This window comes from Scyliorhinus canicula, chromosome 10, assembly GCF_902713615.1.
Source record: "Scyliorhinus canicula chromosome 10, sScyCan1.1, whole genome shotgun sequence".
Taxonomy (NCBI): domain Eukaryota; kingdom Metazoa; phylum Chordata; class Chondrichthyes; order Carcharhiniformes; family Scyliorhinidae; genus Scyliorhinus; species Scyliorhinus canicula.
Window position 1 is genome coordinate 167,222,501 of NC_052155.1, and position 23,603 is coordinate 167,246,103.

Below are 23,603 nucleotides of genomic sequence, written 5' to 3' on the forward strand. Positions count from 1 at the left end.
TTCTAAACAAAAGTGGGTCTAATGTGCTGAATCTCGTATTTGATCATCTTGCGAAGCAAAGACATTATGGCCCAGATTTTGCAGTCGAAGCAACACTGTGATCATCAGCACACTTCATTATTAATGGATGAATTGGACAGCAGCTTCTGGCCGCCATGCACATTCATCAGGAAGTTTCTGTCTGATTAAACCTGTTCCTTTAGAAGCTCTGCTATACTAGTATCCTGCCGAGAAATCCTATGTTGAAATACATGGGATGGGTGTTGAATCTCATTCCATCAAATTTGAATTATTGTTGGAATTTTAAAAGATTTAAAAGTTCAATTTATTTGTTTTACTTTCCGCATGTTATCTTTCAATTCTACCTTTCTTTCCCTTGCCTCATTTTACTTTCTGTACATGGTTTGATATTGAATTAGGTATTCTAAGTGACACCTTCTGGTTTGGACTGGGCATCTAGCAGAACCGGAAATTCCAGGCCCGAAGTCAACGGACCTTTGGTTGGTCCGTCAGATTTTCTGTCCCACCCACAACGATTCCCACCAAAATGGTACTGTAAAATCCCGATCAATGTATCTCTGTAGCAATTCTATAATCTGATTAATTGATCATGTTGATGTGCCATTGCTTACCCAATTCGTACAAGTCTGCAGAGGGCGCCATCCCCCCCCCCCCCGCGCAAAGTCTGTACAAGTGTAATTATAATGAAGGGCCAGTGCCATTCGCCCACCACTGACTGCAAAATCTGAGCCGGAGCTTGAAGACATTCTTCAATTGTGCTCTGATTCATATAACAAACCGTCTCTGAGCTTGTTCATTGCTTGCTTGTGGTAAACCTATAAAGGTTACTGCTTTCTTGACAAAAGTTTCCAAAAGAGAAAAATATCTAACTGTATGCTGAATGTGACATTGTTTGCTTATCTGAGCAAAAGATGTATCCATAAGATGTATAAAAAGGGGTGCATTCCTCGCATTTTGGTGTAACATCAAAACATTGTGGTGGAACTGTGATTTTTCTCTGGGTTCAATCTCTAGCTAAATGGAAGATGAATTACACAAAGAATGTTGAACCTTGAATAGCTTTTTGTGGTTCAAATAATTCTTGAAATATGATTTTAGCTTTTTGAGGATCAGGCACTTAAGTAAGCAAAGACCAACTTTTATACCTTGCACTATCAGGTTTTAATCAGATCATTATCAAAATGGCTGCTAAGAATCAATTTTTCCACTTGTATTCTATGTATGTACCAAGCTTCTATTTTCCATGTTCAACATGCACTGGCAAATTTCCTACCCTATTTATAATTAATTTACTCTGTCATGATCAGCTTTTTAACAATATAATCTTACTGCTTTTATTTTGGAAGTGCAATTTAAGCTTTCTATCTGTTTGTTCAATAGAGTGCGCTCTCTAGCTCTTACACATTTGATGCCATACCTGGTAAATGAAGAAGGCGCCTCCAATAAACAGCCTCCGTTACAAGGAAATATATTGAATGGTGTGTCTGATTTGTACATATTGGATAAATCTATTGATTTGCAATTAGAAAACTCTGGCAAATCTTTTTTTAAGGTGAGAAGCTGCCAATTTTGTTGTTTCTTTCAACTATACAGGATACCTGAAGTAACTATTTGTTTCTGTGTTGACATTTGTATAATCTATTTGTTTGTGTAGTTAAATATGTAATCAGACAATAAAATTATTCTTTCTAGTAAAATAATTTCCTAAAATATGACAGTATGAATTTAAAGGAAGGAGAAATGTGAGAGGTATTGTAACAGAGACTGATGCAAAAAGCCATTCAGCTCTTTGTTTCTCATCTACGTAGGAAGATAGTGCACTCTTTCTCCTTTTTTGTTATTCATTTATGGGTTGTGGGAGTTGCTGGCTAGGCCAGCATTTATTGCCCATCCAAATTTCCCATTATTCTTTCCAAATGCTTCTTAAATGATGGAAAGGCTCACTGCTTGGTTTTCGGTTCTAAATTAGCTTTTTTCTTGTTTGGACCTGTGATCCCTTATGCTGCTGTCATAGTTTAACTTAAAAGTAGTGTTCTAAATAAGGGCTTCCTATTATTTAATGTAAGCCTATAAGATCAAGTCGTTGTTGCAATATTTAAGGCTGAAATCCCTTGCCTTTGGGATTGGTTTCAAGCCTTTTTCTGCACAACATTAATGGTGTTGGATCCCTAGATGCCTGATTCAATGCCCACTGTGCGTTTTTACTTCCTCCAGCTGGTTTTGACATTGTTAATCGCTTCATCTTGCTTGTTGAATGGTGGACCAGAATGTTAGAATATATTAAGCAAGTACTAATAGTTGCTGTCAAAATAACAGCGAAGCTAATGGTGCTCGCCATTATTTCTAAGTAAATGGTATAGCATTTACCAGGTAAGAAATGGATGAATGGTTAAGTATAAATATCCAAAAGATGCTCCTTGTTTTGCCAAACTGTAGGCTTCACAAAAAATACATCGTCCCCTTAGTGAACTTGCATTTTTAGAAACTTGCTGTATTTACTTATTAATTGCCCATTCAACCGTGGCGTAGATAGGTAATTCCTATCATTACACGTGTAATTGCATTTTTGTAATGTGTTAATTATTAATGGCTGCCAAACAATCTTTGCCACCGAAAAATAGCAACAACAATTATGGAGTTTAGCATTTTCAGGGAGAGAATGATAATTATTGTTACTTTTCCTTTCAGTTTCCTCTCTCGCCAATCCATTTCCTCTCTTCCTGTCTTTATTTCTCTATCGACAGCTGATTGGACATTGAATTTATCCCCCTTTACTTCACCCTCCATCTCGGTCCTTCCTGCATTTACTGTCTAATCCTTGAGCCTCATTTCCTGAGGCAATGACCTGTTCATTCAGGTCCCAGAAATTTGTTTCCCTCGCTATGGTGTCATTAGCTTGCAATTTCAACAACACTGCAGGCAAAAGCTTTTTGGGCTGAAGGGCACTGGGTTCAAGTCAGCAACAGACGCAGTTCGATGCTCTACTGCACCAAATCGTAGCCAAATACTTCTAGAGCTCTTTCAGTGAGCCTTTTAACTAGATGATTGATGACATTTTTTGTGCTATGTTCAGTATCTCATGTGTGTCAATGTTAGATTTCATTTGCCATTGCTCTTCACACTTGCATACTTAGCTGACTTGTTTCATCATTCCTGGGTACTGCTCAAATTCTACTGTCCCGAGGGCAGCAGGGTGGCGCAGTGGTAGCACTGCAGTCTCACGGCGCCGAGGACCCAGGTTCGATCCTGGCCCTGGGTCATTGTCCATGTGGAGTTTGCACATTCTCCCCATGTTTGCGTGGGTTTCGCCCCCACAACCCAAAGATGTGCAAGGTAGGTGGATTGAACACAAAAAATTGCCCCTTAATTGGAAAAAATGAATTGGGTACTCTAAATTTATATTTTAAAAAATTCTACTGTCCCATTTAAATTGACATTGTCTGTGAACTTGATCAGTTTACGTTGAATTTTTAACCCTACTTATTGATGTAAGTAGAAACTATTGTTTTGGTAACAATTCCAGCCATCCACTCACCTAAAAAGTGTATACTACATAAAATATTGCAGCACTGAGGCAGACAGTTAGTCCCAACAGGCCCATGCCAATCTTTTACCCTATCAATATCTTCTTTGATCCCTTTTCCCCTCATACACTTATAACTTTCCATAAAATTCATGTCACCCAATGCATTTGGTAGTGAGTTTCACATGCTTACCACACTCTGGATTAAAAAAAAAAATTGAACGCCCAATTGCCTAAATGGAGGTCAGGAGCTTGGCATGTGGAAGGGAGACCTTGGTCGTGAAGTATCATCTCACCAAAGTGCTGAGCATTATTTCCACTCTAATGTACTGTGCCCTGCATTCCAGTTTTCAAATAATTAAAGGCGCTTTAAATCCTGTTTCATGAAATATTAAAAACCTGGATTTAAATTGTAATATTTTTACATTATTATTGCTTAGTAATAAAATAATGTTAAAAGGCTGCGCTCATAATTACTGTTAGGTTGTGAAGCTGGCTAGGACCCCTCCTGAGCATGATGGTTCCATCTTTGGGCAGCACGGTAGCATTGTGGATAGCACAATTGCTTCACAGCTCCAGGGTCCCAGGTTCGATTCCAGCTTGGGTCACTCTGTGCGGAGTCTGCACATCCTCCCCGTGTGTGCGTGGGTTTCCTCCGGGTGCTCCGGTTTCCTCCCACAGTCCAAAGATGTGCAGGTTAGGTGGATTGGCCATGATAAATTGTCCTTGGTGTCCAAAATTGCCCTTAGTGTTGGGTGGGGTTACTGTTTTATGGGATAGGGTCGAGGTGTTGACCTTGGGTAGGGTGCTCTTTCCAAGAGCTGGTGCAGACTCGATGGGCTGAATGGCCTCCTTCTGCACTAAATTCTATGAATTCTATGATCTTGCTTTCATGCACAGCCCTGCATGCTTCTGCCATATTTAAGCGTGTGAATTTTCAGGGTGATACTATTCCACTTGTTCTTTATCCCCTAGGATGATAATGTTTGCAAAGTGTATGAAATCCTGATTTCTGAGACTGTTGACATGGCTCTTCGAAAATCTGCAGCAGAGCAACTGGCTATTATGGTACTAGGTAAGCACTTCCCATGCAGTAGCTATCCGTGATTTTTCCAAATGGCTTTTCTGCCCCAGCATGTGAAACAGTTTTAAAATGTATTGTACTGTACAGAGGATTTCCATCCTCTTAGTTACAGTGGAATGATGTGGGGATAGGGTTGAATGTGGTGGTAAATTGCACATGATTAGCACACCCCTTTCTACTTTAAGGATCTGTTAGCAAAGATTGCAACAGTGGGAGTTGCACATGATTAAGAAGCAATGGCATCTATTCTTACCCTCTACATGAAAGGTTAATAGTTTCAGTTGTGCTGTGATAAGCAAGCACCAAATACAAGGCAGCCCTTCACACACGGTGGAGGGTGATGGGGAACTGTGAGCATCCCAGGCAGGTGTCCAGCAACAGTTATCTGGCAAAACGTCATCTGTGCACATGCAGCCCTGCACAAGGCTGGATGCAGCAGGAACACGTAAAGCAAGAGAGGAATCATAATTCAAGAGGAGGAAAGATTCTATTTTTGTTTCAAAACAGCAGTTGGACCACCTCTGCATCTGTTTTTCTTTTTGTTTTCTGGATCAAGATCCGGCCATACAGATCAAGAAGGTCCTGAGCTTTATTCCCAATCTTTGTTCACTTAACTGATTGCAGCCGGACAGAGTATTAAGAATTACAATTAGCCTCGCAGCTCTTGAGTTAACCAAAGAACATTGATTTACCGTCACTGTTCCCGACTGTTATCAGTGACTATTGATCGAAGGGCAGATTCGTGAACTTCTGAGGGTAGCATTGGGATGGTGCCCCAAAGTTAAGTAGCATTTTTGTACCCACTGCGGAGACTCGTGCAAGAAGAATGGTCACTCAAGTATGATGCAAGGTGGTTCTGAAACTCATAGAGCTTTACCCCACTGATGAGTTCATTGTCTTCAGGAAGGAAACAAAGAAGATTTTTTTTAAAATCACAAACTATTGGATTAATTTATTTTCGCTATTTTTAATTTAGGGGCTTGTACCTCCTCGACACAAGTGTAACAAACTCATAGATATGGATTATCGTTGAACCGCAGCAAAGCAGGATGCATGATAGTATCAAAGAAAAGGATTGCACCTAGATGCAAAATAATAGCGGAATCAAATTAAATAAAACAAGTAGAATCATTTTCTTATTTGGGTTGCTGAAATCTGATGAGAAAAATTATCAAGGCACCAGGGAACGTACAGCGCTTGCAAAACAAACCTTCACAAATAATTTCAAACTGCTTTACAATACGAATGTGGCCAGGATTTTACAGACCCACCCGCCTGGCAGGATGTTATGGTCCCACTGAATCGAATGGAGATTTAAATGGCTCACTGCACTCCTGCAGAATTTTTGGGTGTTACATTTAGAATTAGCATACATGAACCCATCGAGTGATTCGACACAGAAAAGAGGCCACATGATCCACAGTGCCCTTGCCTGCTCTTTGTAGTATTTGTCCCATTCCCTTTTGAATATTACAGTTCAATCAGCTTCCACTCTCCTTTCGGGTAACGCATTCAAGATCACATCATGCGATATTTAAATAAGTTCTTTCATATTTGCTTCTTGTTTACAGATGCCAAAATTCACACAGTGTTGAAAAACCAGGGGATAGTAGAAAAGATTATTTCTTTTACACATGAAAGTGTGCAGAAGAATGGAAAGGTATGTAAAATGCTTTTCAACCGCCATTTGCAGTAACATGATTGCAAAGTTAATGCTTTGCCAAAGGTTTTGTAAAACTGATTTTTAAAATATCTTTAACTTTCTAATTCTCCAATTATTTTCAAGTCGGAGGGAAAAAAAACCCTGGAGTTCCACTTTTGGCTTGTATGCGTGTTAAAAGCCTGAATTGTATTTGTTAATCTGTAACTCATCATAAAAATAAACGTGTTTATGTGGTATGAATGAGCCAAAAAACTGAAATGAGCTGCCTCCATTAATATTTTATTTATTCTTGGGATGCACATGTCCGTTGGAGTAACAGGAATTCCTTGTGTTTAGTTGTCTCGAGCCGATATCACAAGGCCAGTAAAGAGTCAAGCAGATGTGTAGATCTAGGTGTAGATCTAAAGGTGACACAGTGGCTAGCACTGCTGGATTTTCACCAATCCCCCAGCAAAAATAGTAATCTGTAAGTCTGCAATATATCAAGTATTCAAGATAGTGTTCTGTTCAGTGGAAAACATGATAGAATCAAATAAATCAGAATATGTCTCGGTTTCTTCCATAAATTGAAAGATTGTGCGCATTATTTGAGCATTTTCAAAAATTGATTTTTAGTGGTCTTCATATTTTGTGATTGAATACAAGTCTGTGTTTCCTACTGTCTTCTGGTATCCTGTTAATATTAGGGGTGAGATTCTCTCCCCCCCCCCCCCCCCCCCCCCCCCCCCCCCTCCCACTGCCATGTTTCAGGGTGGTGAGAGGTTTGAACCACCTCTGGTGGCGGCGGGATCAGCGGTGCGAGCGGGCCCCCGGGGTCCTGGGGGGGGCGCGGGGCGATCCGGATCCCGGGGGGTGCCCCTACGGTGGCCAGGCCCGCGATCGGGGTCCACCAATCGGTGGACGGGCCAGTGCCGTGGGGGCACTCTTTTTCTTCCGCCGCCGCCACTGCCTCCACCATGGCGAAGGCGGAAGAGAATCCCCCAGCGCGCATGCGCTGGTGGTGACATCAGCGGCAGCTGCTGCTGACGTCACCAACGGCACATGCCCGAACCGGTGAAGGCCTTTCGGCCAGCCCGGGCGGTGGGCGTCAAAGGCTCCTGGTGCCGGTTTTGGCGCCTGTCGGCGTGGTGCCAACCGCACCGGCGCGGGCCTAGCCCCCAAAGGTGCGGAGAATTCCGCACCTTTGGGGAGGCCCGATGCCGGAGTGGTTGGCGCCACTCCCCTATGCCGGGACACCCCCCCCCCCCCCCCCCCCGGGTAGGGGAGAATCCCGCCCCAGGTCTAAAAATATCTCCCTTTTCCAATGTGGGGCTTAATGGTCCAACCAAAGAAACTGCAACCTACCTAACGATAACAGGGTTAACAAAATCCCTCCATCTCTCCACCACCATTTCCTTTGAGATGATGGTGAAAAAAAAACAGTGTTTCCTACCGTCTTCTGGTATCCTGTTAATATTAGGGGTGAGATCCCCCCCCCCCAAGCCATGTTTCAGGGTGGTGAGAGGTGGCCAACCATTGGCTGGTGGGTCCCGCTGAGGTCAATGGGATTTCTCATTGAATCCACGCCACGCTGCCGGGAAAACCGCAGTGGGAGTGCACCTTTGGAGGGACTGGAAGGCACCATCGGCATGAACGGCTGGATGTCCTCACCCAAGGTACTTCAGCTTTCTCTTTGGAGATGCATCAAATCCAATAATCTGTTTCCGCTGTCGGTGGTTGGAACGCTGGCAAACTATTGAGTTCTTTAAGCGCTCTTGAAATAACTTTTTTTGCTGTTTGTCTCCACTTAAAAACCATATTGATCTTTTTTATCATTTGAATTGAGTGGAATAAAAGTTCATTTGCATAGGTTAAATGATGCAAGCCTGGTGATTAAGCTTGTGAATCAATGCAGTAGTTGGGTTCTGATTAGATGCCTCATTCTACTGGAAGAGTTTTTTGTCTACTTGTGATGAGCGATGCATGGAAAATGGCAAATTAATGGCATTTCTTCTAAAAACTAGTTTAAAAATCCATTAACTGCTCAGGATTTCTTCCGCATTGTGCTTTACGTTTATCAGAGCTCTCAACTAAATCACTTAAATCTGAATGTATATTCCCAGTGAACATTGTTTGTGTATATATATAATTTTATTTCTGTTGACTAGGGTATGCAGTGCTTGGTGTTGCCATGTCTTGCTATTTTAAGAAAATTGGTTTACTTGGACCCGACCCTGCGCCACACCTTAGCTCAGCAGTCCTCTTTCCTGCTTACCCTCTTCAGAGGTGAGATTCTTGAATTTGCATAAGCTGCATTACATTCTTCAACTGAAATGTTCTGTTTGTGAGCTCACAACCTAATTTGCTGTGGGGCTGGTGAGAGTACAAGTAATTTTTTTTCTCTGCCTATTCCCCTCTCCAGCTTCACATCTGGTTTGAGATTTATTATTATGTACTATACTATTTCTCATTGCTTTGCACACATTGAGTGAGGGGCGACTATGCTGTATTGCACTATATTGTTGTCTTCCTATTTCTCTCTTTGTCTCTGCTTTTTTTTCCTTCTGTCCCTCATCTGGGATCCTTATCTTTACTTGTCCCTCTGTCCTCTTGTGCTGCTTTCTTTTTTTTATATCCCTTCTGTGGAAACCGGTGTGGAAAGGAGCCAGGGAGGGCTGCAGCTAGATTCTGTTTTCTGCAGAGGGCTGCAGGGAAATTGAGACCTGTATTTCTCAGTGGCTCCCTTCCCTTTCTCATCCTTAATACTACTTCTTTCCCTACCCTTTTGACTTTTTACTTATTCCTACCCTTCTCGCCATTCATTTTATTGCCACTCGACCTTTTGTCCCCTGAGTGACTCACTCAGCCCTTTTATTCTCCTCCTCCATCTCTTGCAAAAAAAGTCACTTGGCTCTTCACACTATTCTCGCTCTGTGAGGAACCATGCTGTAATTACAGCATCGCAGCTTCCCATGGTTTCTGTTGAGTGTACATAGGAATTTATAATGAAACATTTTGTAAGGAGGTGTTTGTAATTCTGCTGATATGTCATCTCACATGGTGCTGCGCATATGCCTTTTAAGGTCCAATGGTGATTATGTTTAGTATTAGGAAAACATGGGTAGTTTTAAGGGATCTATATTTATATTGTTAAATATTAAAAATAAGGTATGACTTTAGTGAGTTTAATTTAATCGTTCTGGGTAAGAGGCGTAAATCCCTAGTTAGATTCATGGTTGACAAAGGTATTTGTACGTGTGGGGGTTCTGGTCAGTTCAGGACCATCAATTCACACGAGTCGAGTTGTAGGAGAGAACAGTGGTTTTATTAACCTAAGATGTATGCCAGCCTGCTGATGCACCCGCACTGAGAGCTGGCCACAGGTCTGCCAATTATATACCTCTCCCGAGGGGCGGAGCCAACAGAAGCATCAGCACCACAACAGTAAGTAACAGTGATTAAGAACAACAGTGAACATATATACAGTGGTGGATAACAGTGGGACGAATAACGGTAAATATATATATGGTAGCAATACGTGGTTCACCACATTCACCACCAGTTTAAAAAAAAAGTCCAGGGGGAGTGAAGTGGACTCACAGGTTGAGTCTGATAGGAGCCCTGATCTTCTGCTGTGATCGCCTCAGCCCCGGCTGCGGTGTGGCACGGGTGTCGGGACCTTCGACTCCGGGAGCGTGTCGTCTGTAGCTTCATCTCGATGTGTTGACGGAGAGGGAGACGGTGCAGGGGCGGGGGCGGTGGTAACGGCTCCGGGGAGGGCTGCCGGTGCCAAGTCCTGCCACATTCGAGTGATGGTGATAGGCGGTGTAGGGGTGGGCGCATTGGTGATGGTCGCTGGGGAACCTGCGAGTGCCAAATCCCGGAGGGAGACTGCGTTCTGCTATCCGTCGTGGTGTGCCACATATGCATACTGAGGGTTTGCATGGAGGATCTGAACCCTCTCGACCAGGGGTTGGACTTATGGCTCCTCACATGCTTCCTGAAGAGGACAGGCCCTGGTGTTGTCAGCCAGTACGGAAGTGAGACCCCGGAGATGGACTTCCTAGGGAAGACACACAAAAGTTCATGAGGGGTCTTGTTATTGGCGGTGCAGAGAAGCGACTGGATGGAGTGGAGCATATCGGGAAGGTCCTTCTGCCAGCGAGAGACTGGGGGAGGTCTAGACTGTAGGGCAAGAAGGACGGCCTTCCAGACCGTCGCATTCTCCCTCTCCACCTGCCCGTTTCCCCAGGGGTTGTAGCTGGTAGTCGTGCTTGAGGCGATGCCCTTACTAAGCAGGAACTGATGCAGCTCATCGCTCATAAAAGAGGAGCCCCAATCACTGTGGATGTAGGTGGAGAAACCGAATAAGGTGAAGATGCTGTGGAGGGCCTTGATGACAGTGTACAAGTCATGTCGGGGCATGGGATGGCAAAGGGAAAATGGGAGTACTCATCAATGATGTTGAGGAAGTACACCTTACAGTCAGTGGAGGGGAGGGGCCCTTTGAAGTCGACGCTGAGGCGTTCAAAGGGGCGGGAGGCCTTACCCAGGTGAGCCCTGTCTGGCCGATAGAAGTGCGGCTTGCACTCCACGCAGACTTGGTTGGCAGTCCCTGGTCATGGGCCTGACCTCCTCAGTGGAGTAGGGCGGGTTGCGGGCCTTGATGAAATGGAGAAGCCGGTTGACCCCCCCCCCGGGTGACAGAGGTAATTGTGGGTGACCCGAAGTCGGTCGTCTTGCACGCTGGCGCATTTATCGTGGGACAGGGCATCTGGGGGCTATAGGTGGAGAGTTCGATCCTCCACCTCCAAGATCTTGTCGTTCTTGATCCTGCCCCGCTGTGTGTTATTGAACATGAAGGCAACCGACCGTTGGTCAGTGAGGAGAGTGAATCTCCTGCTGGCCAGGTAATACCTCCAATGTCGCACAGCTTCCACAATGGCTTGAGCTTCCTTCTCGACAGAGGAGTGTCAAATCTTGGAGGCATGGAGGGTGCGGGAAAAGAAAGCCACGGGCCTCCCTGCCTGGTTGAGGGTAGCGGCCAGGGCAAAGTCCGACGCATCGCTCTCCACCTGGAACAGAATGGACTCGTCCACAGCGTGCATCGTGGCCTTTGCACTGTCTGTCTTGATGCGATCGAAAGCCAGGCGGGGCTCAACCGTCAGAGGAAAAATGGTAGATTTGATAAGTGGATGGGTCTTGGCCGCATAATTGGGGACCCACTGGGCATAGTAGGAAAAGAACCCCAGCCATCTTTTCAGGGCCTTGGGGCAGTGGGGGAGGTGAAGTTGCATGGGATCGGGGTCGGGCCCTAGGGTTCCGTTTTCCACGACATAGCCAAGGATGGCGAGTCGGGTTGTGCGGAAAACACATTTCTCCTTGTTATAGGTCAAATTAAGGAGTTGGGCGGTGTGGTGGAGTTTCTTAAGGTTAACGTCGTGGTCCTGCGGAACATGGCCGCAGATGGTGACATTATCCAAATACAATGGACGCCGCTCTTAAGCCTGATCGACTTGAACTCAACCCACAGGCAGCTGAAGTCACTGCAATCTTTGAGCATTGGCTAAGTTGTTTCAAGGCCTACCTCGACTCCTCGACCGACGACGTCTCCGGAGCATACAAGCTGCGTCACCTCAATGCTTGGGTGAGCCACAAAATTTTCCTATTAATCAGAGACGCGGCCTCGTACGAAGAGGTGGTTGCACTGTTGAAAGGACAGTTCGTGAGGTCGGTGAATGAGGTGTTCGCTCGACATCTTCTTACCACATGGCGTCAGCGCCCTGTTAATCGCTGGCAGAATTCCTGCGTGACCCGAGCGTACTCACCAGGAATTGTAACTGCCAGGCAGTTCCGGCAGTGCAACACACGGAACTCATGATCCGGGACACCTATGTGGCAGGAGTCCGGTCCAGTTATGTCCGGCAACGACTGCGCAAAAGGGGTGCCCTCGACCTCAAGGACACGGTACAGCTATCTACCTGGTTAGAGATAGCATTCCAGAGTTTGGATGCCTTCACGCCTGACCACGCGGTATCCTCGTGGACGTCAGAGGCGCAGCCATCACCCGACCCGGGCGTGTCCCATGCCTGTGCTGCGCAGCTGGCCACCAACTCCGGGGGGCCGTTCTGCTACTTCTGCGGCCAGGGACAGCACCCCACGCAGCGTTGTCCAGCTCCGAATGCGACCTGCAACGAGTGCGATAAGAAGGGGCATTTTGCCAAAGTTTGCCTGGCCCGACCAAAAGTTCCCAAATCGAAAGCCTGCCAGGCCCGACCTGAAGTTCACAGATCCCGCAGTATGGCATCATGCCTGCCAGTACCGCCCCCTTCTAACGCGTCACCCACCTCGTGCAGTCCATGGGGGCCGCCATTTTGTCCGCCATGTTTAGCGCTGCCTGCCCCGTGGGGGCCGCCAGCTTGGCTGCCATCCTCAACGCCGCCCGTTGCGTGCGACTCATGGAGGCCGCCATTTTGGGACCACCTTGCTACCACCGACCGGAGCTGTCATCCGCAGCCCGGCCCCATCACCTCAAGAACTCTGTGATGGCCGTCCGGGTCAATGGGCATGCCTCTTCGATTCCGGGAGCACGTATAGCTTCGTTCATCCAGATACAGTAAGGCGCTGCTCCCTCCAGATTTTCCACGTGTCCCAAACAATCTCCCTTGCTTCCGGATCACATTCCGTTCCAGGTGGAGAGCGATGCGTCCATTGTGATATCTTAGCTTATTAAATTGATGGACCATCAATTCACACAAGTCGAATTTCGAAGAGAACAGTGGTTTTAATAAGCTAAGAAGTATGCCAGCCTCCTGCTGCTCCCGCACTGAGAGCTGGTCACAGGTCGGCCAATGATATACCTCCCCTGAGGGGCGGCGCCACAGGCGTAACTAACAAGCATCAACACAACAACAGTAACAGTGAATAAGAACAATAGTGAACATATATACAGTGGTGGATACAGTAGGACGAATAACGGTAAATATATATATAGTAGCAATACGTGGTTCACCACATTATTGTGAAGAAAATAATTAAGAAAACAAATAACGGAAACTTAAAAAATAGCTAGTTTAGGAAACTAGAAAATGGAGAAATTTCCAAGAAGTCTGAAGTTAAACGAACAAAGAGGAACTGGGACTAGAGCAGAGTACTGTTCAGTAAGCCACAGATAAACCTGAAATGAAGTTGACTCATAAGAGGCAAGAAATATATCTGAAATTGTTCTGAGATTTTAAGATTTCACCACAGTTTGTGAGACTTATTTAAAATAATAGTGAAACTTGATGACTGGACCTAGGATTTGGTGTCAAAGCATTTAAGATGAAGGAAATGCTGAGAGGAAAGATGGACAACCTGGAGCTGGATCCTGTGCTTATAAAATGGAGCGGAAGCTTTGGTTGAAAGGATAGTTATAAAACTTGGAGCAGATTCTTAATGCAAACAGCTAAAAGAAAGCATTGTTTGAAAAAATATTTTGAAGTGTGTCTTTATAGGTGTGGAGTTTGGAAACCCTCCCATGACAATTATCTGAATTGTGAGAGACATCCACGGAAGATCGGTTAACTGTCATTGGCCATTTGGTTCAGAGTGGGGAGTTATTTATTGAAAACTGTGTACATTTGTGAAGCTAAGGGGAGAATAAAGGAGTATTGTATTATAGTCAAACTTTTCATGCTAATTTCTTTTCTTGTTAAAAGAAATAAACGGTCCTGTGACTCTTCCGTCACCTTTTTTAAAAATGTGAAAGTTACGATCTTTTGAGCCACGGTTCCATTTTGGAATATTCCAGTCCAGTAGTAACATTAACTGGGAGCGCAACGTCAACTGCTAGGTAGAGCTGTGTATAATATAACCTGGCTCTGTAAGACATTGTTCAGATGCTCCTTGTTGGAAAGTTTCACATCCTGAGGTGGTTTGTTCAGTGCGTTTTTGTAGGGTGGCAGATTCTTGGTGAATTCCTTGTTCTTATCCTTGAGTAAGTGTTCATAAATATTTGGGGAAGAAACAGCAGAGGATGCGGACGACACGGTGGCACAGTAGTTCGCACTGTTGCCTCAGAGCATCAGGGACCCGAGTTCAATTCCAGTTGTGGATGAATGTGTGGAGTTTGCACATTCTCCCCATGTATGTGTGGGTTTTCTCCAGGTGCTTCAGTGTCCTCCCACAGACAAAAGATGTGCAGGTTAGGTGGGATTGCAGGGATAAGGTGGGGGAGTGGGCCTCGTTGGGATGCTCTTTCGGAGGGTGGGTGCAGACCCAATGGGCCAAATGGCTTCCTCCTGCACTGAAGGGATTCTATCGATGGTTTTTCTTTTCATATATTTTTTCTTTGATACTTTGAACTATGTCGAGCTTACATACTCAATGCAAGATTCATGAACTGTGCCTATTTTTTGATTGAAGTTTCATTGAAAATTACCATTCTAAGCCTGCAATGAACTTCAGACTGATCTGAAAGTTGATCTGTCTGGAGCTGACTGTCCTTGAGGGAGGAAGAAGTGTATTACTCATGCACAATTGCCGTACCAGCCTCCCCGGACAGGCGCCGGAATGTGGCGACTAGGGGCTTTTCACAGTAACTTCATTGAAGCCTACTCGTGACAATAAGCGATTTTCATTTTCATTTTCAATTGTTCAGGAGAGGATTTTGAATGAAAGAAATAGCAGAACATTTCCAATGATAATGGATAAAGTATTGGAAATTGTAGACTTTTTTAGAATTTTGTTCTATTTTATTGGCCATCAGTACAGATAGTTTATTGTATCTGAAAATCTGCATTTGCCAGTTCCCTTGTTATTAGAAATAGAAAGTACTGTAGTTAGTTATAGCTCAGATTTTATAAATAGCTTCCATATCAGAAATACCTTCAGAAAGAAAGCTATGAATGTTTAAGCAGTCATATGACCACACGTTTTGTGACACTAATCAAACTTGTATCTGTACCTTAGAGTAAAAGATTACCATGGCACTTGTAAACCTGGACTGAATTGTGACACTGCAGGATAACTTTGCTTTCTTGTTTCATATAATGTGATTTTCATTGGATTGTGATATTATAATTGTGAAATCGTGCACATCAAAATGCTTCTTTAGTCCAGCAGTGTGCATGTGAAAAATACCAGCAGACTGGAGTTGAATTGAAACAATATACTATTTCAAAAGATAAGCTTGCATATTGTTTCATGTTATTTCACAAATTTTCAATTTATTTTTGTTGCCGTTTCAGTGTCCCTCGTTTTGCAGAAAGACAAAGATACTCTGGCTGAGGTGTCAGCTTTACTAACTCTACTCTTATTTGATGAAGTAGCCAGGATAGATTCTTGGTAAGACAAAACAAATTGTCAACTTCAGTACGGAACTGGTAAAAATGAATGTTTTAAACAACATAATATAATTTAATTAATTTAATTGGCTATTTTAAAAATATTTTTCTTAATGTCCTGCTTAAAAAGACAAAGATCATGTTTAAGATTTGAACAAATATTTGTGGGTTCTCATGTGTCAACCAATGTATCTTTGCTCTGTTTCGATGTGACCATTTGGTAAATGATGCCTTGCTCTTTGCTTTGTTTTAGCACTCTGGTAAGGTTCTAATTAGTCTTTGACTTTTGTGGGCTTTTTTTCAGCTCATTCAAATATTCTTGGGTCAAATCTCCCTAGGCTATATTCTTTACACTGTCGAAAAAGACAAATCGCACAAGATAAAAATGTCCTTTGTTGGGCTGCAAGGGAATCCATTAACATTTTATATTTTTGTTGTTGTAAATTTTCATTCTTTTGAAAGCTGAATAATATTAAAAGTAAAATAAATCCTCCCTCACTCTACCTGGAACTTTAAAAAGAAACCTGCTTTCTTAAGGTTTGTGCAAATTAATAGCATCTATTGTCTGCAGGAGAGCAAAGCATGTGTCATGTGTGTGATAATATCTGTGCTATTGAGTTTTAGAAATTACCGTGTTTGTAGTCCAATGCTCAGTAGGGAGTTAGTTTAAAAAAAGTAATGATCTTGCATTGCACTCTGTTGATATGGTTTATTCATTGATTAGGTTTCTCATAATGCTCTTTTTGTTACAGGTCTGATAGCATCACTGCTCCCTCTCCATTCAGCTTGCCTGTTGTTGTAACTCAAAGGTAAGTCTTGACACTTTATTTTCTGCTGTTCTCAACATGTTCCAGCATTAGTCTCTTAACTATATAAAATATAGCACTGTGTGCATATTTCCACCAGTCGTGATCTGATGTGACACTTAGTTGATTTGCACAAATTTTATTTTGAAAAAAACAATAGATCGGAAGCATAACTGTGACAAGTTATGAAAATCTGTTAGCAATTCATTTGGTTTGTTTTTTGTGTTGTGAAAGGAGTGATTGGCAATGTAGTTTCCAACATAATAAAGAGCATTTATAAAAAAATTCAATACAGTAACATCGTCAAGCTTGTCCCTAAACTCAGCTGGATCAGAAGAGGGGCCAAGAGAAAACAAAAGGGATTGAATTCTGCACATTATCAACCCACTGTCGTCCTCTGCAGCAAATGCAACAGAGACTGCCACGCCAGGCTATGCTTAACACAAGGTCGACCATCACGGCGCAAACCATCGTGTTACGAGACTGAAGGTTTCCACCACTTGGCCAAACTTGTCCCATAAACTTGTATGAAAGCAAAATCTGCAGATACTGAAAGTCTGAAATAAAGGAAGAATGTTGGAAATGTTCAGCAGGTCACGTGGCCTCTGGAAAGAGAAACAAAACACATGTTTCAGGTCGATTATCTTTTGTCAGGAAAAAGGATGGGGATCTCACAGGTTTTCAGCAGGGACAGGGCGCAGGGAGGAAAGGACAAAAGGATCGATAGCGCAAGACCAGGAGTAGTGGTAATAGAACAAAGAAAGAAGCAAAAGATGGAACAGAAGATGTGTAAATGAGCAGAGCAGCTATCAGCAAAGGAAATGGGGACAGAAATTACAAACAAATTGTTCAGCTGAAAGCTGTAAAGTGCCTAATTAAAAGATACGGTGCTATTTCTCAAGATTATGTTTGAACTTCATTGAGTAGCGTAGGAAGCTACGGTCAGAATGGGAGTGGGCAGAGAATAAAAATGACTGGTGGCTGGAAGCTCAGGATTATGCTTGTGGACTGGGTGGACGTGTACCACTCTGCTTGCCCTTTAACTAGAAACTTTTCTTGTATGTCATTGAACAATTCATTGAACGTTATACTTAGAAATTGAGCTTTTCTCAAGTTTTGGATTACAATTCATATTTATCTGTCAGTTAGAGGAAATTACTAGCTACTGTACACCTTTCAAATTCCAGTGTATTGTGAAGAATTTCCCATTTTTTTATATCACTGCCTTTGCATATCATTCCAACAGCAAGAACTTGTATTTTGATATCACCTTTAATTTATTAAAATATCCCAACATACTTCACAGAGACATTGCAGAACAAAATATGACAGCAAGTCAGAAAAGTTTTATTAAGGCAGATTTGCAGGATCTTCCATTGATGCCCTGCCATGGTGGATATGGGAAGCCAGTGAATCCCTATAGTACAGAAGGAGACCATTCAGCCCATCAAGTCGGTACCGACCCCCTACAAGAGCAGCCCACCCATGCCCACTTCCCCCATCCTCTCCCTGTCACCCCACATGTCAAGTGCACCTGATCTCCACATCTTTGGACTGTGGGAGGAAACCCATGCAGACACACGGGGAATGTGTAAACTCCATACGAACAGCCACCCAAGGCTGGAGTTGAACCTGGGAACCCTGGCGCTGTGAGCAACAGGGTTAACCATTGTGCCACCATGCTGATGGGATTCAGCTGAAGGCCTGACCAGAATCTTTCACCCACTCTATTTTCCGCGACACCAGGAAAATGCGCTGGTCCAGAATATGTCTAGAATGTGGATTGCAGAAGCCTGCACAATCCCTGGGACTGAGTTCGGGATGGAGGTTGCCAGCAACCCTGGACCTCAGAACATCATAGCCGTGGGTGGAGTGGCACATCTAAAGGGGACTTTCCAGAGTCAGTGTCATCGAGAACTTCCACCTTCGAGCCTTAGCTCATTCCTGGCCCTCCATCTTTTTAAGGAGGTCCATTTTTTTTTTCTTCAATGGTAGGTCAGTGATGATGGACACCTTTTCAATATGGCACCCAGGTAGGATGGCAGGACTCATGCCATCATGTCCTGTCTGGAATATGGCAATAAGCCCCTGGGTGCATAATTAATGAGGTCAGGACTGAAAGATATGTCATGATTTCCTGACGGCCTCCACAGTGGGAAACACTCCCAGTTCCCACGCCCTTCCCAGGACATCATCCCAGATGACAGAATTCTTCCTTAAACATTGTCCGACAATGCAACCGCATCACAATTCACTTATCACTCTTCTAATTAACTGGAAAAGTCATGTTGGCTTTAGATGTTTTCGAACTGTTTTTGTTATGGCATGTACTTCATTATTTCACTTTTTTTCTATTTGAAAAGGTACAATTTGGTCAAAGTGGCAGTTCACCATGCTGTGAGTCCCTACTGTACTGTGGTGCCATCTTCTTCGGACCCTATGACCTTAAGACCTCTGTCAGATATGTTGAAAGTAGCCTGGAATCTTGCATGGTATCAAGGAATTGATCAGATTTTAGATCAGAATAGATATCCAGAAATCGATACATCACCAGGGTAAGTATAAATATAATCTGCAGTTGTTGACACACACGCAATAGTCAGACAGATGAAAGTTTATAAAAACAAATTGACCTCGGCACGCGTCACTGATTTCAATGCATTCAGTGCTTTCTGGGAGCCAACAGCAAAGAATTGAAGCAGATCAAAAAGAGGCGACATCGTTTGGAGCGGGGTGGCTGAGCAGGTGTGAACTCCATGCCAAAGGGCAAAGGAAATGTTATGAGAGATTAACTTTCACTTATAACCCAAAGATGTGCCAATTAGGTGGATTGGCCATGAACAATGTGTGGGGTTATGGGGATAGGGAAGGGGGGTGGTCCGAGTTAGAGGGCTCTGTCAGACGTCCAGTTCAGACTCAATGGGCCGAAAGGTCTCCTTCTGCACTGTAGGGAATCTATATATAGTAGCTGAAGTAGATGTTTGCATTGTAATGGGGTCCCACTGTAATACAAGAATTAGTCAATGTGTGCAAGAATTAGTGACCGTGGTTTAAAGCATTGATGAACAATAATAAGAACATAAGAACTAGGAGCAGGAGTAGGCCATCTGGCCCCTCGAGCCTGCTCCGCCATTCAATTAGATCATGGCTGATCTTTTGTGGACTCAGCTCCACTTTCCGGCCCGAACACCATAACCCTTAATCCCTTTATTCTTCAAAAAACTATCTATCTTTACCTTAAAAACATGTAATGAAGGAGCCTCAACTGCTTCACTGGGCAAGGAATGAGAAACACCCATTTATCCCAACATTGTCAACATTGTATTCCATCTGCCAGACCTGAGCCCATTCACTTAACCTATCCAAATCCCTCTGCAGACTTCCAGTATCCTCTGCACTTTTCGCTTTACCACTCATCTTAGTGTCATCTGCAAACTTGGACACATTGCCCTTGGTCCCCAACTCCAAATCATCAATGTAAATTGTGAACAATTGTGGGCCCAACTCGGATCCCTGAGGGACACCACTAGCTACTGATTACCAACCAGAGAAACACCCATTTATCCCAACTCTTTGCTTTCTATTAATTAACCAATCCTCTATCCATGCTACTACTTTACCCTTAATGCCATGCATCTTTATCTTATGCAGCAACCTTTTGTGTGGCACCTTGTCAAAGGCTTTCTGGAAATCCAGATATACCACATCCATCGGCTCCCCGTTATCTACTGCACTGGTAATGTCCTCAAAAAATTCCACTAAATTAGTTAGGCATGACCTGCCTTTTACGAACCCATGCTGCGTCTGCCCAATGGGACAATTTCTATCCAGATGCCTCGCAATTTCTTCCTTGATGATGGATTCCAGCATCTTCCCTACTACCAAAGTTAAGCTCACTGGCCTATAATTTCCTGCTTTCTGCCTACCTCCTTTTTTAAACAGTGGCGTCACGTTTGCTAATTTCCAATCCACCGGGACCACCCCAGAGTCTAGTGAATTTCGGTAAATTATCACTAGTGCATCTGCAATTTCCCAAGCCATCTCTTTTAGCACTCTGGGATGCATTCCATCAGGGCCAGGAGACTTGTCTACCTTTAGCCCCATTAGCTTGCCCATCACTCCCTCCTTAGTGATAACAATCCTCTCAAGGTCCTCACCTGTCATAGCCTCATTTCTATCAGTCGCTGGCATGTTATTTGTGTCTTCCACTGTGAAGACCGACCCAAAAAACCTGTTCAGTTCCTCGGCCATTTCCTCATTTCCCATTATTAAAACTCCCTTCTCATCCTCTAAAGGACCAATATTTACCTTAGCCACTCTTTTTTGTCTTATATATTTGTAAAAACTTTTACTGTCTGTTTTTATATTCTGAGCAAGTTTACTCTCATACTCTATCTTACTCTTCTTTATAGCTTTTTTAGTAGCTTTCTGTTGCCCCCTAAAGATTTCCCAGTCCTCTAATCTCCCAGCAATCTTTGCCACTTTATATGCTTTTTCCTTCAATTTGATACTCTCCCTTATTTCCTTAGATATCCACGGTCGATTTTTCCTCTTTCTTCCGTCCTTCCTTTTTGTTGGTATAAACCTTTGCTGAGCACTGTGAAAAATCGCTTGGAAGGTTCTCCACTGTTCCTCAACTGTTCCACCATAAATTCTTAGCTCCCAGTCTACCTTAGTGTTGCACGTTTTACTTGAGTGTATTACGTGTTTATTGGAGTGTATTAACACGCCTCCGTTTAAAGGCCGTGTGCTTAACACTACTACAGCTCTGTGTATGTATTTTCAGCTCGGAGTCGCCAGGTGCCGTCTTTAGACACCTTACCAGTATTTCAAGGTCAGGTTCAAAGTAATAAAACTATACACCGATTAGTAAGTTCAAACGATTGATATTTATTATACAAATATAATAAATACGCATGCATACGCTAAAGACTAATACTTATTTCTACTATTAAACGACTAAATACTTATCTAAGTAGGAACCAGCAAGGTCAGGGGACAAGGCCTTTGTTCCTTTCTGGACTGCACCTTCTGTTCTCTAATAGTCGGATAATGTATAAGCAATGCCGGGTTCACGTAGCGAGCGTCGTTTTGGCACTTACTGAACGATGGCTGGTGCTCAACGGCTGGTGATGGAAGACAGGATCAACGGCTGGAGTCGGAGTCAGAACAGCAAGCCGGAGCAACAACAGACAGCGAGGCCGGAGCAAAACAGCAACGGAGCCGGAGCACAACAGACCTGGGCCGGAGTCAACAGACAGACTCATGTGCGGGGTCTACCTTTATAGGTCCCCCAATGTCCGTGCCTTTTCGGGGCGGGCCTCTACCTGCCATGTATCGATTGGGTCATTTCCCAATCGATATCTTACAAATCCCCCAATCTGAGGGTCTCTTCTCGATGGGTGGGGCGGTCTCTAGGGTCTTTTGTGATGGATACTTCTGGTGCCGTTTCGTCTGGGCGTCCACTCAAAGTATCCATTCAAACTCAAATGTTGCTATTGTGTGGGCCCAGATCTGGATCGCCTCATTACTATGCAAAGCGTTTTGCTATTTACACCTTTGGTTGAGATCTTGCACCTGGCCATAAACTAGTTTCGATACGTGCAGAATGCTAATTAGCCTTTGCAAACTGCTTGTCCTGGCTAAGACTGTTTTCTCCCTACAGCCTTAGCAGTTCTCCATTTTGGTAGCCCAGTGTCCATCTTAGGTGGCTACACTTAGCTAGTTCTTCTCTCATCCCCTTGTAATTTCCTTTGTTTAAACACAATACACTAGTATTTGATTTTACTTTCTCACCCTCCATCTGTATTTTAAATTCCACCATATTGTGATCGCTCCTTCCAAGAGGATCCCTAACTATGAGATCATGAATCAATCCTGTCTCATTACACAGGACAAGATCTAGGACCGCTTGTTCCCTCGTAGGTTCCATTACATACTGTTCTAGGAAACTATCGCGGATACATTCTATAAACTCCTCCTCAAGGTTGCCTTGACCGACCTGGTTAAACCAATCGACATGTAGATTAAAATCCCCCATGATAACTGCTGTGCCATTTCTACATGCATCAGTTATTTCTTTGTTTATTGCCTGCCCCACCATATCGTTACTATTTGGTGGCCGATAGACTACTCCTATCAGTGACTTTTTCGCCTTACTATTCCTGATTTCCACCCAAATGGATTCAACCTTATCCTCCATAGCACCGATGTCATCCCTTACTATTGCCCGGATGTCATCCTTAAATAACAGAGCAACACCACCTCCCTTACCATCCACTCTGTCCTTCCGAATAGTTTGATACCCTCGGATATTTAACTCCCAGTCGTGACCATCCTTTAACCATGTTTCAGTAATGGCCACTAAATCATAGTCATTTACGATGATTTGTGCCATCAACTCATTTACTTTATTCTGAATACTACGAGCATTCAGGTAAAGTACACTTATGTTGGTTTTTTTACCTCTGTTTTGAATCTTAACATCTCCAGTTTTATTCCTTTTGTTATTACTGGGCCTATTCACTGTGCTCCCCTCAGTCACTGTACCTTGTACTGTCGCCCTTTTAGATTTTTGACTATGTCTTCTCTGCCTTGCACTTTTCCCCTTACTTCCTTTTGCTTCTGTCCGTGTTTTACTACCTTCCAACTTCCTGCATCGGTTCCCATCCCCCTGCCACATTATTTTAAACCCTCCCCAACAGCTCTAGAAAACATCTAGGACATCGGTTCCAGTCCTGCCCAGGTGCAGACCGTCCGGTTTGTACTGGTCCCACCTCCCCCAGAACCGGTCCCAATGCCCCAGGAATTCGAATCCCTCCCTCTTGCACCATCTCTCGAGCCACGCATTCATCCTATCTATCCTGACATTCCTACTCTGACTAGCTCGTGGCACTGGTAGCAATCCTGAGATTACTACCTTTGAGGTCCTACTTTTTAGTTTAACTCCTAACTCCCTGAATTCCGCTTGTAGGACCTCATCCCGTTTTTTACCTATATCGTTGGTGCCTATGTGCACCACGACAGCTGGCTGTTCACCCCCCCCCCCCCCCCCCCCCCCCAGAATGTCCTGCAGCTGCTCCGAGACATCCTTGACCCTTGCACCAGGGAGGCAACATACCATCCTAGAGTCTCGATTGCGTCCACAGAACCGCCTGTCTATTCCCCTTACGATCGAGTCCCCTATCACTATAGCCCTGCC

The 23,603-nt window shown here is 43.9% G+C and overlaps 1 protein-coding gene across 3 annotated transcripts in view; it reads left to right on the forward strand.

Moving 5' to 3' along the window:
• The window catches only part of rttn (rotatin), a 229,033-nt gene that overhangs the window by 92,049 nt on the left and 113,381 nt on the right, over nucleotides 1-23,603 (forward strand). For 2 of the 3 annotated variants that reach the window (XM_038810072.1, XM_038810073.1), the window contains exons 18-24: nucleotides 1,402-1,573; nucleotides 4,520-4,619; nucleotides 6,200-6,288; nucleotides 8,439-8,556; nucleotides 15,501-15,597; nucleotides 16,349-16,405; nucleotides 18,766-18,957. In XM_038810072.1, the coding sequence (XP_038666000.1) occupies nucleotides 1,402-1,573; nucleotides 4,520-4,619; nucleotides 6,200-6,288; nucleotides 8,439-8,556; nucleotides 15,501-15,597; nucleotides 16,349-16,405; nucleotides 18,766-18,957 (825 nt within the window). The remainder of the gene's footprint in view (nucleotides 1-1,401; nucleotides 1,574-4,519; nucleotides 4,620-6,199; nucleotides 6,289-8,438; nucleotides 8,557-15,500; nucleotides 15,598-16,348; nucleotides 16,406-18,765; nucleotides 18,958-23,603) is intronic. The other variant, XM_038810074.1, reaches the window with a different exon arrangement.